The sequence below is a fragment of the Pongo abelii genome, chromosome 3 (assembly GCF_028885655.2).
Source record: "Pongo abelii isolate AG06213 chromosome 3, NHGRI_mPonAbe1-v2.0_pri, whole genome shotgun sequence".
Taxonomy (NCBI): Eukaryota; Metazoa; Chordata; class Mammalia; order Primates; family Hominidae; genus Pongo; species Pongo abelii.
In genome coordinates this window covers 180,607,386-180,622,863 of record NC_071988.2, presented here as the reverse complement: position 1 = coordinate 180,622,863, position 15,478 = coordinate 180,607,386, and the positions used below count along the sequence as shown (strand labels likewise).

The 15,478-nt window shown below is 36.2% G+C and overlaps 1 protein-coding gene across 1 annotated transcript in view; it reads right to left on the bottom strand.

The window, feature by feature from the left end:
• The window catches only part of RXFP1 (relaxin family peptide receptor 1), a gene marked incomplete at its 5' end in the record, with an annotated part of 129,514 nt that overhangs the window by 23,043 nt on the left and 90,993 nt on the right, over window positions 1–15,478 (bottom strand). Inside the window, 3 exon segments of the mRNA NM_001133200.1 lie at window positions 424–495; window positions 5,204–5,275; window positions 7,013–7,084. Coding sequence (NP_001126672.1) covers window positions 424–495; window positions 5,204–5,275; window positions 7,013–7,084 — 216 coding nt within the window.

The window sequence follows — 15,478 nt, the reverse complement described above, 5'->3', positions numbered from 1 at the left end:
ACAATGAAATATCGTTCAGCCTTAAGAAGGAGGAAATTCATTTCTGCTACAACAGAAATGAAACTTGAAGACAGTATGCTAAGTAGAATAGGCCTGTCACAAAAAGATAAATATTCCATGATTTCACTTCTATGAGGTACCTAGAGTAGTCAAATTCACACAGACACAAAGTAGAATGGTGGTAGCCAGGGGATGGGGGAAGGGTGAGTGGGAAGTTAGTGTTTAGTGGCTAGAGTTTCAGTTTTGCAACATGAAAAACTTCTGGAGGTAGATGGTGGTGATGGTTGTGCAGCAATGTGAATGTAGCTAATGCTACTCAACTACACACTTAAAAATGGCTAATTTTATGTTATGCATATTTTACCACAATTAAAAAAATAATAAAATAAAGAAATGAGGTGGCAAAATTAACATCAGTCTTACAATTGTGACAGCTCCTTCAGGTCCTTGAATATAAGCGGTGGAAGATTTTCAATCTTATTACTTCCTAAATCCCTGGAGAAATAATTGCAAATATGTGATATTATTTTCTTAAGACTTTATTCATTGTTCTGAAATTCATTAGGAAACCACTAAACAACTTTTCAACAATGCCATTGGTAAGTTATATTAATTACCAGAAGTCTAAAAATTTAAAAAAGGAGCAAAATAGGAAAATATAAAAATATTTTATTCCATTTCATCATCCCCTGGAAGACAAATACTTGATGGTATTTGATCTTTTTTTTTTTTTTTTGAGACTGAGTATCACTCTGTCACCCAGGCTGGAGTGTAGTGGTGTGATTTTGGCACACCACACCACAACCTCCGTCTCCCAGGTTCAAGCGATTCTCCTGCCTCAGCCTCCCCAGTAGGTGAGATTACAGGTGTGTGCTACCACACCCGGCTAATTTTTGTATTTTTAGTAGAGACGGGGTTTCACTATGTTGGCCACGTTGGTCTTGAACTCCTAACCTCATGATCCAATAGCCTCAGCCTCCCAAAGTGCTGGGATTACAGGCGTGACCACTGCGCCTGGCCTGATCTGGTTTTAATCAATCGCATTTTCTAATTCTTTTAATTTTTGTGTTGTGCCCCTTCTTCCTTTGTTCTCTTTTTTTTGTGTTAGAATAGATATATGGTTTGTGATCTTAATTTTTTTCTTCTGCTTAGGATTGTTATGATTATTATGGAAGTGTATTATTTCAAATTCGAGTTTCTTTCACAGCTGATATACACAGGATCTCATATTATCCTGGGGTAGGATACTTTGCATGTCATCTCATGTATGTGTAGAGGGTCTGCTTAACATGGTATGACCTCGTACCTTAATCCTAAAAAGATGTTTGACAGCAGCACCTCTCGTAGTAGCTTTGACAGTGGCAGCTCTCATGTGAAAGGCCTCAGATTCTTTTATACAAGACAAAGTTTCAACAGACTTGAGCTCTGTAAGGTGATCAAGAGATACTAAGGGAAAGTCTAACCTTTTCTTCTATTCATCTCCAAATCATATTTGTTGCCACTGGGATAGGTAGGAGAATGAAGAGATGTATTTGTTATATATGCTGGTTTGCTTATAAGGCAAACGTTAGATTTTTTGACCTCGAAGGGTAGGACAATTTTAGACTGAGTTTTTAAGACTAAAAATAAGTGGCTAATATAATGTGATAAATATTATAAATGTCTTTGCTGTAAACTGAACCTGGAGACTATTGCTGTTATTTACATATCTATCGGTGAATTGTCAACAAAGATAGATTGTTCTGATTAGACAACTGAAGGAATTATTCTAAAATTCCATCTCTTTCATAAAGAGGTGGAATCTCCTTCAATAGCTTACTGTACCTTAGGAGATGAAATCAAAACCGCATTGTGTGAGTGCAGTGGCACAAACGGCTCACTGCAACCTCCACCTCCCGGGCTTAAGCCATGCTCCCACCTCAGCCTCCGGAGTAGCTGGGACTACAGCCATATGCCACCATACCCAGCTAATCTTTGTATTTTTGATAGAGACTGGGTTTCTTCATGTTCCCCAGGCTGGTCTCAAACTCCTGGGCACAAGTGATCGTCCCGTCTCAGCCTCCCAAAGTGCTGGGATTACAGGTGTGAGCCACTGTGCCTGGCCATAATGAACCTTTAAATATTCAAATGTCTTGTCATTGACTATGTTTCCAGTCTCCCTGCCTACCACTTTCTACCCAAAGTAACTTTTCACCATGGCCCAAATGCACTTCAGTATTTTAATCCCTATGCTCTTCTTTCCCTCCTTCTGATCTCATATTCATCCTTCTAGACTTCATTCAAACGTCATTCCTCTGTTTAACCTCTGAGCCCAGGGAGGTTAAGTGTTTTGTCCTTTGTTCTCCTATGCATTCCTCTTGCACACTTCTATTATAGCACGTATAACACATATAGCACATATAACATCATTGTACAACTGTTTCTGTACATATGTGCTTCCTTTCTGAAACATGTGAGTTCTTTGAGTACAAGAACGATATCTATTCATCTGGGCTACCCAGTGCCTAGCTCAGTTTTGGACTAGCTGTTTTCTCCATCCTCAGTTAGAAGACTATGAATAGATTGAGTCTATCTGCTTCATCTTTAGTAAAAGTGGGGCACAATTTCAGTTCCTTGTATAGGAAGCCAAGTAAAATATTGATCATATTAGTAAAGCAATGTGCAAAACGGATTTAAAATGGTGCACTGGGATATTAAAATTCCAAATGTCTTGTTCAACAATTACTGGTGGGAGTGTGGGTTTTTGTTATCAGAGCAAATCCTGGCATATAGTTCTAACAGCATGAATCATGTAATGGGAGAGTGTTGGCCCAGATCCCAAGTGACATTTGAAAGGGCCATTTTCTCAGCTTAAGTTTAGGAAAGTTAGGCTAAACTTAATTGGAGTCAAGGTCCATTTCTGAATGAACTCAGGAAACACCTTGTAAACTACAGTAGTTGACTTTAAAAGCTCAAATTAAGTCACCCACGTGGCAAAGATTTTCTGTCACTAGAGCTACTTATAGTCCTCTGTGACAAGTGAATCCTCTTTGTCCTCATTAACTCTGTTGGTGTGATGGAGCCTGGAGGGGCACAGAGTATAGTTCAACCCTCTCTCAAAAGGACAGTTTAGATATAGACTCATCCAATGAAAGCCATCGACTCTTAGAAAACATGCCATTTTTGTCCTGGTGAATCTGATTTTTCAGGTAAGTGTTTAATATGGGATTAGGAGCATTAAAGTCCACCTAATAATTAGCAAGACAAATTATTGGCCTTGGTTACCCTCTGCAGTTTGTATTATTCTTTCCTTTACTTCTGAATCTGGATTAGCATTGGTTATGCACTAAGCCCTTTGAGTTCATGTTCACTGTTGGTTATTGATATATAAAATCTGCACCTGACTGCCACCATGAAGGCTAGGATTTGAAGGAACCATCCCTTGATATTCAGGTGTGATTTCAAGTGGATGAAACAAGAAAAAGTATATAGTTAGTATCCCTTGACTAACTTGTATTCTAATGTCTAGATAATACTTTGGATCATCCAGCTGCATCTCCCCCTACTATTCAGACTACTTTCCTATGTGCTGATGATATGGTTCAATTGTCACGTACTAGGAGTTGCTACAACAGATGGTTGGTTCTATTTGTTTTTGAGATTTTCCTGCACATTTTGTGAATGATTGGTACTGACCACCAAAAAGTGTTTCAGGCTACAGATAAAATGTTGGGTTTTTAATGGCTCATTCCCTGATGTTTTGGGGCAGAATGCAGGATTGTTACCTGAGAAACGTTCCTGCTCCTGGCACACGTATTCCCTCTACCTAGCATAAGGAAAAACACATTGTAACTTCTTGAGTGCTCAGGTAAGGTGTCCTGGTGTTATTTTCATAACATTCTAATTGTATTCTTTAAGTTTTATGGAAAAGTTTTAATAAATCAATGTTCTGCTTAGCTAACTGTCAAAACATGTAGCTCTGTCCACATTCAAATTCTTTCCAGAAAATGGATACTACTTGGGCACAGTGGCTCATGTCTGTAATACGAATACTATGGGAAGCTGAGGCGGGAGGATTGCTTAAGGCCAGGAGTTCTAGGCCAGCCCCAGCAACACAGAGATCCTGTCTCTACAAAAAATAAAAAAAAATTGGCTGGGCATGGTGGTGTGCTAGCTACACAGGAGGCTGAGGTGGGAGGATCACTTGAGCCCAAGGAGTTCGAGGTTACAGTGAGCTATGATTGTACCATTGTACTTCAGCTTGGGCAATAGAGTGACACCCTGGTACTAGAAAAAAAGCAAACCAAAAAAGAAAAGAAAAAAAACTGACACTAAAATATAAAAAAATGGTCTGAAGGATAAGCACTTCATCCATTGTTCTACATCTATTTTATTCTGAAAATCAACTACAATGTGCTTAGACCACAGGCTTTGGTTCATCATAGAATTGTTACAGTGTCCTTTGGAATTATGTTGTTGGCATTAAAAAGGGGCATTATAAAAATAATTTATCTCTACCATTATTATAGGTAGGAATATTATCCACAGTAGTGTCTAATTTCCTTATGGATCCAAGATTATCCTTTGGTTTCAGATCAGCAAAGTGGTATCTTCTAATCTTATGGTCCCTGAATCCTAATCCTTTAGGAAACATAAAAACAAATTTACTAGCCTGGCCAGCATGGTGAAACCCATCTTTACTACAAATACAAAAATTAGCTGGGCATGGTGGGATGCACCTGTAATCCCAGCTACTCAGGAGGCTGAGGCAGGATATTTGCTTGAACCTGGGAGGCGGAGGTTGCAGTGAGCCGAGGTCGTGCCACTGCACTCCAGCCTGGGCGACAGAGTGAGACCCTGTCTCAAAACAAACAAAACAAAACACAAAAACAAAACAAAAAACCCCCCACAAATTTACCATCCTTCTTTAGGAGTAGAACAGAGTGGTGTAGAATGTATTTTATTTATTAATTTTATACTGGCTTTATTATTTCTTTACAGCTGTGTTTCCTTTAACTCACTTTCCTCAAATATTTATATTTTTATTTTCCATATTTTTTGTACGCCATCTGAATTCCTTTGTGGCTTGAGGTGTATATATGTAAATAATGCTTAGAAAGAGGAGATAAGTAATATTTCTTAAATGTATAAACACATGTAAGTACAAGTGTGAAAAATAAAACAGAAAGAAAATTCTTATCAGTATATGTTCAGTCATACTTACAATTCATCTAGTTTCTGGAGAGGTGCAAAAGTATTTTCATTTAAGTGATTAATTTTGTTTTTCCTCATCACTCTGAAAGTAAAAAGAAAAATACATTGTAACTTCTTTAGGTAACTGACAAGAATTACTAAAGAGAGGAACAGTATGCAGAAACAAAGATAATCAATATACAGTACATTTTTCACATAAAGACATTTTGAAGTAGTATAAATTATCCAATTTAATTTTAATCCTAAATTCCTCAAATGTTTTGATGATGATAATAATAGAAATTCAAAATTTTAAGTGAAATAGGGAGGGAAGAGCTTTGCACGAGAAATGGTGAAAACCCCAACTTTTGAGAATACAGACTGCATATCTTGCAACCAAGAGCATAGGAGCTGTTTTAGACTTGTCTCTTTAGTCTGCATAGCATGACTGTCTAACAGAATAGCCCACATACCACAGCACTCCTACTCATTTGTTACTTGATGTGATTTAGGGCGGATCTGCCTAAGGAAGTCCACTCTTAGCTGAACCCCTTTAGAAGAATCTCTAATTTGGGATGCTGAATCAGTCTGTTTAACTCTTGACATTTCTGACTGATCTCATGTGTTACCAGCTAGCCTAGAGGACCAACTCAGAACTAAGTTTTAAAGGGCTTTTAATTTTTTAAACATTGTATGACATGTCTTCAAATTGTCCTTTCCCATTTATTTCCTCACTGCACTTCAAACCATTACCACCATTTCCCAATATTCTTGGACCTTAAAAGCACAACACCTGCCAAGAGGAAATCCATAAATAATCTCTTAATACAAAGGTTTCCTTAAAAAATAAATACAAGTACAATAGAAAAGAAATTCTAAGTTTTTCAGATATCTATTTGTTCTGTGTCCTTCAGGTGCAATTTGGTTTCCTTTGGGCAATTACTATACACTATTTTGCATTATTTATATCAAGCACCCTGTACCAGAAGATTGCTGAACTCAGGAGGAGTTCAAACTGGAACTCGTCAGAACCCATTGGAATGGGGGGAATTGGAGAAAACATATGGTAATATCAGTGGGAGCTATTGTATAGCCTATATACAGGGGTCCTGTGTAGTCTAGGATAATGGTTTTCAAATCATTCCTGTGGTAACACACAGTAAAAAATGTGTTTTATATTGGATCATAAAACACACACACACACACACACACACACACACACACCCCCCAAGGCTCATGAAACAATACATTTATTATCTGCATTGCAGTCTGATATAATCTATTCAATTAAATTCTGTTTCCCTTAAAAATGCTGACAAGGGTATAATAAATTGTGCTTCATATTACTTTCATCACCTACTTATTAGTTGCAATCCATAGTTTGAAAAACATTCCGGTAAAATAAGCTGTGAATAGGAGAGTTGGATTTTTTTTTTACTGAAGGAAGACCTAACATCCTTTACTTTCAACAGAAAATGCCATGTGAATTTAAAATAGGCCAGAGATGCATAAGAAGGAATTACACTCATTAACACTTCAAGGTTTATCTTGATGTCCATAATTACATTCTCAAGGCTGTGAACATTCAGCGGTATTTTGTTTTTCATTTTGATTGTAACTATTTTTTCACAATTATAAAGAAAAACTTAATTTATGCCGTAATAATTTGCAAAGGATAAACATTCTTATAGGCTAAGACTTCAATTTAGCGTTTCTCAAACTGAGATCCAACAACAGACTCTTGATGTTCTTTGGGATTTTTTTTCCATAAAATGGGTGTTTTTAAATTTTATTTGTAAGAAAATATAATATTACTTCAAAAGCATAGCATATTACTTACAAAACAGTTAAATTACTGCAGGAAATAAAAGTCAAATTTCTTAAATTATGGATATGGTTGCCTTCAAGGTCCCTGGAACATAAAAATAAAACGATACAGCTAAATCTTAATCATGGAGAGAAATAAATTGGTTAAAATTATTTGCCTTCTAATAAAATATCTTTTCTTTACATACTGTTTATTTCATATAGACTCTCACTTGTGGCCATTTCTATTACAGCTGAAATTACATATATAAATATCTATATTATACACTTTTTTCTATGTTAAAGGTAAAAATGTTTTGCGTCCCATCTGTATCATGAGTGCATATGGGCATGTATATGAGAAATTGAAAAGAACAAGAAGTCAAATTGAAAACATTTGTTATGATAAATACCTAATTTATTAACCGATATTTCATAATGAACCATATGAAACATTTGTCCAAAGTTACCAATGGCATTTCCCTAAGTGGTGTGATTTTATTTTGCTAGTCTGCATCAGATTCTATTATTGTTGCAAAAGCTGCTGCTGCCAAAACAATATTTAGCTCCTACCTTTCCAGCCTAATCACTCCCCAGAAAAAATCCTTGATAATCTTTTACTATTGAGAATACCCTTATTTGCTTTTTATATTGCCTCAAAGGCCAGTGCAGACAGAGAGCAAACAGCAGACTGCCTTAGGTTCTGCATTTCCAATTCAGAGAGCTGCATATATCTTTATCTCTATCTCTACCTCTATCTGTCTGTCTATCTATCTATCTATCTATCTATCTATCTATCTATCTATCATCTATCTAGATATCTAGATATCTAAATATAATCCTCCTGGGGCTCCCTTGCTGTGTGATGCCTATAACCTCCTTATGGTCTAAGCATAAAAATGTATCAAAATTTTTATGTTTTACTGTGTCTTCATGGTTATCTTGAAGTTACTCTTTTATTGTTCCTCTTCTTTCATAAGTGAGTATATGGTGGAACTTTATAGAGCAGAGGAAGACAGCTGAGGTTTAGGGATAGATTTTCAAAAGTAAATGCTGGCCCTTAAATCTATTCAGTCTCTTCTAACACTCAGCTTACTGGTCACCACGTAACATAAAGCTGTTCAGGAATAACTGTGACTAAAACATGTGAGCAGAAGTGTGATACAGCTATTAAAATCTGAAAGGAAACATGGAAAGTATTAACAGAAGTGCCTATACTCCACTGTCTACATGTGAGTCAGTTTTATTTTTGGTGCTGCATTAAAAATAGATGCTGACAAATCAAATATATCTGGAAAATCTGGAAGACCAGGATGTAAGGTATCTAGAAATCAAGGCAATTGAAGAATATGGGGTGTATTTATAACAAACGAAAACAAAATGAGAGATATATTTGAAGTCAGGCTATAGAATATATCAGGGGTTTTCTACGTTGCATTGGATTTCAAAATTAGATTTACTGATTGAGGGACATAAAACGTTTCAAATTTAAACCCAATTTAAACCTATCTAGCAATCTATGATATCCAGAGAAGTTGTTTCTTTTTACTACAGATATTTAGCACAGACAATGTATCATATCTCTATAGTTTTATAGACAGGATTTTTGTACTACATGGGATATTGTATTAGAATCTTAAATGTGGATTCTAGATCACCCTTCCAAATTTCTGTTATTCTATTAAGTTGGAAGCTAATCACTTATAGTGCTACTTTTTTTGGTCTTAGTTTTGGCCAAGGCTTTTGGCCTCTCATAATGTATGTTATCCGTGACAGGGACTGGCCATTTCCTTCTATTTGGTTGCTAATCATTACCCTGAATCTACCACCAGGTGGTGATGCTCTCTTAAGTCTCACAAAATGCACTTAATGAGGTGAGTTGATGTTCCTATTTAGTTACTTATGTAACTGTTTTCTATTAAGCTGGCAAAAATATTTGTTAGTACTAATTTACTAATTTGTGAAAATCAAAAAGAAGCACATATTGGGGCACAAATTAAGGACATTTGATTAAGTTGGTAGTTTAATTTTGAGTTTATTTTAACCTTGGGTTGTATATTTACTGTTTTTCCCCCCTCCCGTGTTAATAATAAAAACATTTGGGGTCACATTTGTATGATGTGTTTCTATGGGCATGTATATGAGCATACATATGAATATGTATATTTTCTTCCTAAAGTTAGGGGTTTTAGTCCTTGATATGCAGGGATCTGGTTTGCAGCATACCTCTTAGCTGACGCAAAAACAACAAAATCAAAATAACAACAAAAAATCTGTTTCTTGCTCCCTAGCTGTAAGCTTAATGGAGTTAACAAAGGCGTGTTTTTTTATTTTTATTTTTTACTGTGTTTAAACCACCACCCTTCCTATCTAATGAGCCTCTGAGACTAACCATTTTATTTTTCCCTTTATACCTGGTAGAATTGGATAAAAATGAAAACTTTGGTGGTTCTTCAATCTGAATAACAACAATAACAAAAGACAAAAACTATAATCTTGTCTATTCTCCCTCAACTTGTCCCTTAGTGGCATTCAAAACATGCAAATCTTACTCTCTATCTGCTTCCTCCTCTACCTTTTAAACATTTCTGGCTCCTATTTCACAGAGAAAATTGAGGTGATGAAGAAGGGAAAAGCCCTTGACTTGCTGCCCAACATCTATAAACTTATCTGTATATGCACCTGGTCTCCTTCTAATCTCAGAGGAAGAGATGACCCTTCTCCTGTTTTAGGCTAATCCCTCCATCTGTTTTCTTGAGTTTGGTTTGTGTATGTGTATGTCCTAAAATATATGGTCAATTTTGGTGAATGTCCTTTGGGCATTCTTTGCTTTCAAGTTCATATCTATTAGGATTAGGTGCATGTACATATAACAGAGACCTATCTATAATAGCATAAATACACAGAGTTGTTGGGGTTTTTTCCCCCAGGAAAAAAAATCTAGAATTGGGCAGTTCAGGGCTGATATGGTGGTTTTACAAAGTTGTTAGAAACCCAGGATCTTTCATATTCACTGATCACATGCCCTTGTCTTCATGGTACAAGAGGTTGCTAAAGCTCAAGCCATCATATTCATTTTTTTTTTCCTGGATAAAGAAGGAAAAGAAAAGACTTGCATCTTTCTCTTTAAGGAGATTTTCCTGAAGTTCTACACTGTAATACTTAGACCTCTCTAGTCAGAACTTAAGACATATCCTATATGTGGATGCAGGGAAGTGTGGGAATGTAGTATTTTAGCTAGTTATGTTGCTGTCCCAAAGAAAGCAGTTCTGTTATTGAGAAGGGGCATTGCAGTTTGATATACACTGATTAGCATTAACTTACTAATTATGTTATTTATTTATTTTGGTTCTACTTGATCTTTTATGGAGTGTGCAGTGGTGGATTATCTTTTTTTTTTTTTTAATTCTTTTGAGATGGAGTTTCACTCTTGTTGCCCAGGCTGGAGTGCAATGGCACAATCTTGGCTCACTGCAACTTCTGCCTCTAGGATTCAAGTGATTCTCCTGCTTCAGCTTCCCGAGTAGCTGGCACCACACTTGGCTAATTTTTTTTTGTGTTAGTCAGGCTAGTCTCAAACTCCTGACCTCAGATGATCCACCTGCCTGGGCCTCCCAAAGTACTGGGTTTACAGGCATGTACCACTGCGCCTGACCCAGTAGTGGATTATCTCTTACTGCTTATGTATGTCTACATTTTCTTTTGTTTTGGTTGCTATATTAATTTCTTTGGTGTGTATAGACTTATAATGTGATATCTTTTATTGCAAATTGCAGTTATAGCATTAAAATGTCATTGTGTTATTTAATGCATATTGGCCAGAATTCTACCTACTTAGATAAAATATATGATGCCTGCTTTCTTTTGTTTGCAATTACATGACATACTTTTAAAAACTGTATATACTTAAGGTATATAGCCTGTTTTGATATACAGTACATAGTAAAATGATTACTACAATAAAGCAAATTAACATATCCATCACCTTACATAGTTAATTTCTTTTATGGTAAAGGTGCCTAAACTCTACCCTCTTAGCAAATTTCCACTATACAATACAGTGTTATTAAACTATAGTCCTCATGCCACACATTAGATCTGTATGCTTATTCATCTCATAACTGTAATTTGGTACCCTTGAACCTACATCTCCTCATTTCCCCTGCCATGACCCATAGCCACAATTCTACTCTCTGTTTCTATGTGTTCAACTTAAAAAAAAAATTTCACGTATAAATGAGATTATGCAGTATTTTTCTTTCTGTCTCTGGCTTATTTCACTCAGCATAATGTCCTCTAAGTTCACACATGTTGTCAAAATGGCAGGATCTCTGCTTTAAGGCTGACTAGTATTCCATTGTATATATCTACCACATTTTCTTTATCCATTCAACGGTCATTGGACACTAAGTTTGATTAATATCTTGGTTATTGTGACTAATGCTGCAATGAACATGGGAGTGAAGATATCTCTTTGACATACTAATGGAATTTCCTTTGGATATATACCCAGAAGTGGGACCGCTGGATCATATGGTAGCTCTAATTTTTTTTTTTTTTTTTTTGAGATGGAGTCTTGCTCTGTCACCCAGGCTGGAGTGCAGGGGTGTGATCTTGGCTCACTGCAACCTCCGCCTCCCGGGTTCAAGTGACTCTCCTGCCTCAGCTTCTTGTGTAGCTGGGATTACAGGTGCCCGCCACCATATGCCCGGCAAATTTTTGTATTTTTAGTAGAGATGGGGTTTCATCATGTTGGCCAGGCTGGCCTCGAACTCCTGACCTGAAGTGATCCACCCACCTTTGCCACCCACAGTGCTGGGATTACAGGCGTAAGCCACCGCCCCTGGTCCTATTTTTAATTTTTAGAGGAAGCTCCATATGTTTTCCATAACAGCTGTACTAATTTACATTCTCATCTACAGTGCACAAGAATTCCTTTCTAGCCACAACCTTGTCAACACTCGTCATCTCTTGTCTTTTTGATAATAGAGATTCTAACAGGTGTGAGGTGATACCTCATTGTGGTTTTGATTCTCATTTCTCTGATGATTAGTAATGTTGAACATTTTTGCATATGCCTGTTGGCCATTTTTAAGTATTTTTTGAGAAATATCTTCCCAGGTCTTCTTTCCCTGTCTTTTTTCTTTTAATAGGTGAGTTTAGCCTACTTATATTTATTGATATGATTAATATAGTTGGCCTTAGTCGGTTTTTTAAAAAATATTATTACATGATTCCACAGGTTTAAAAAACTTTCACCTCAGGTTTTTTTTTTTGTGTGTAATATTTATCTTAACTTAATGGTGTTTTAAAAAATTTATTTCTTACGATGTTTAGAAAGGTTTGTATATTCTATTGGCAATCTTTTTAACTTTACCTAATGCACTATACCTTCTTTCTTTTGATGATACTAAGAAATGATAAAACTTGTGCACATTGTCTTCCTCTCTGCTCCTCTGCCTCTCTTTACCATACAATATTGGTTAATTACATGCTTTTTATTAGTGTTCACCTTGGGAATACCACTGTCTATCTAATCTATGGATTTGTCCGTTGTTGTTGTTGCTTTTTCCTGAGACAGGTCTCCCTCTGTTGCCCAGACTGGAGTGTAGTGGCACAATCATAGCTCATTTAAGTCTTGATCTCTCAGGCTCACGCTATCCTCCCACTTCCGCCTCCTGAGTAGCTGGGACTGCCTACAGGTGCATGCTACCATGCTCAGGTAATTTTTATTTTTTATTTTTTATTTTTTTTTGAGACAGAGTCTCACTGTCGCCCAGGCGGGAGTGCAATGGCGTGATCTCAGTTCACTGCAACCTCCACCTCCAGGGTTCAAGTGATTCTCCTGCCTCAGCCTCCCGAGTAGCTGGGATTACAAGTGCCCGCCACCACGCCCAGCTAAACGCTCAGCTATTTTTTTTAAAAAGAATTTTAATAGAGACAGGGTCTCACTATGTTGCCCAGGCTGGTCTCAAACTCCTGAGTTCAAGGGATCCTCCTGCCTCGGTCTCCCAAAGTATTGGGATTATAGGTGTGAACCACCATGCCCAGCCAAAGATTCATCAGCTTTAAATGACATCCTTTGACTTTTAGCTATTTCTCTATACAGTTTCATTGTTTTCACTTTATGTATTTTGAAACTGTTGACTCATTTAGGATTATCACATATTTTTGCTTAATTGATCTTTTTATTATTATATGATATCCCTCTTTATCCCTGGTGATAGTCCTTGTTCTGAAATCTTTTTTGCCAATATTACCATAGTCCTTCTGGCTATTAAAAAAAAGTTGCTTTTCTTGTCTTTGTTTTACAGTGTATAATGTTTCTATTTTCTCTGATTGCCTTAAGATACTTTTCTTTATCTTTGGTTTTCAGCAGTTTGACTATAATTTATCTAGTTTTTCTTGACTTCTGCATGGATTTTTCTGAGGTTCTTAGATTTCTGGTTTGTTGCATTATATTAATGTAACAAAATTCTTGGCTATTATTTCTCCAGCTATGTCTTCTGTCCTGTTCTTCCTCTATTCTTTTTCTGTGAGTCCATTTACACATTTGTTAGACAATTGTATTATCCTGCAGCTTTTGGATTCTGTTTTGCCTTTATTTTTGTCTCTTTTTCTTTCTGTTTCAATTTGAAAGCTTTCTATGACCTATCTTCAAGGTTGTTGATTCTTTCCTTAGCTGTGTTCATTCTGTTGCTAAGGCTGTTGAAATAATTTTTTGTTTCTCTTTTGTAGTTTCCATCTTTTTGCTGACATTTTCTTTATGTTCGTGCATATTATTCATCTTTCCACTATATTACTTAACTTATTAATCATAAGCATTTTAATGTCTCTGTTTGGAAGTTGTAAAATCTGAGTTATTGCTGGTTCTGGTTCTGTTGATTGCTTTATAATTTGACATGAACTTCTTTTTCCTTACCCTTTTGGGGATGGGGCTGTCTCAGCTTTGCTGTTACCCCTTCTCCAGAAGCCAAACTCTCATAAGAGCATTTCCTGCCATGATACAAATGGGCACTACCCACTGCTTTGATCAGTGCAAGATCCTGGGCTGGAGTGGTTTTTTTTTTGTTGGTACCCTGGGGCAGAATGCTCTAGTTTCTATTCCTCCTATGGAAGTAATGGACCTTTGCCCGGTCCCCGGGTGCAAGAGGATTTTCTGTACCACTCCCAAAGTCTTGATGCTTTTGTTCCCTGAGACGGGTGAGTTTAGAGAAGAAGGTGGAATTTTGTGTTGTGCTACCAATGAGGGCTCTGTCTGGTTTCCTTACCTACTCCTAGTTTACTTGTGGTTGGTGGAGATCAGTGAAAAACAGCCTGTTAAAGATAGCTAAATCCTCTTGCATATGGGGTTCCCAGTTCTTCTAAAGCGCTATAGTAGCCCACACTTAAGCTTACAAGTTTATTAAAGTTTTAGCAGTTTTCTTTGTACCTGCTTTCATGCCAGCCAACTCTTCATCCTGTGCTCTGCCAAAGGTGAAATAGTATGTATGTCCCACATCTCCTTGTTGCTTCTTAGAATTCCATTTATTTGGCTACCTTATGACTGTAGCCTACTGATGGGCTCCACAAAATTATGACTTTGTAGATTATAAAGCTCTTTCTTATTGGTAGAGAGGAAGTACTGCTATCTTGTGGCTTTCTATATCTTAATCAGTATTATAGGAATGGAATTGTAATATATGTAGTCTTCTGTGACTTTTTCTTGAGTAATTCATATGTTCTTGAAATTGAGTCATGTTGATTGAAGTACTGATAGTTCATTCATTTTCACCACTGTGTGTATGTGTGTGTGTGTGTGATCACATTTTATTTTTCCATTCTTTTCCATGTCTTCTAGTACTTTGCACTATTATGTATTCCCATCATCTTCTATATTTTCAAGCTTTTCATATTGACTTCTTTGGCTAATAAGTAAACTTGCTTAATTTCATCTCAAAAGAAAAGTTTACTTTATTTCTTGACTTTTAGTTCACCTTTGGCTATTGCCATATCTGTCCTTATGCTTGCTTGTTACTTATATTTCTTTCTTTTTGAATTTTACAACTTTTAATGTGGCATTTACAGTTCCTCATTGCTTTGCAAGAACCAATATAGGTTTCAGTTTATTGTCTTGCAAATACCTTAGAAGCATAATTTCCTGGGCTGTCATCTGTCTCTTTATTTTGTATGTATCTTTCCCCTAAAGCAGAGTTAAAATGATGTTTGGCTAACAAATCTATCAGATTTTCTAGTTCATACTGTGCTAAATGAAAGTTCATGCAAGGTAAGAATAGTATGATTAGTTATAAAAAGGTGAATAATTATAAAGCAAAGTATTATTATTACTAGAATTAAAATCAGGATAATATTCACTGTCAGGAATTCAAATGGAATAAGTTGTTTTGGATAGCTAGAATTTACATATGAAAACTTTAGTAACAAAATTTTTAATTTTACATTTTTAATTTTAATTTTTTTTAGTAATACATCTTAATCATTTTGATGTTTATCTGAAGTA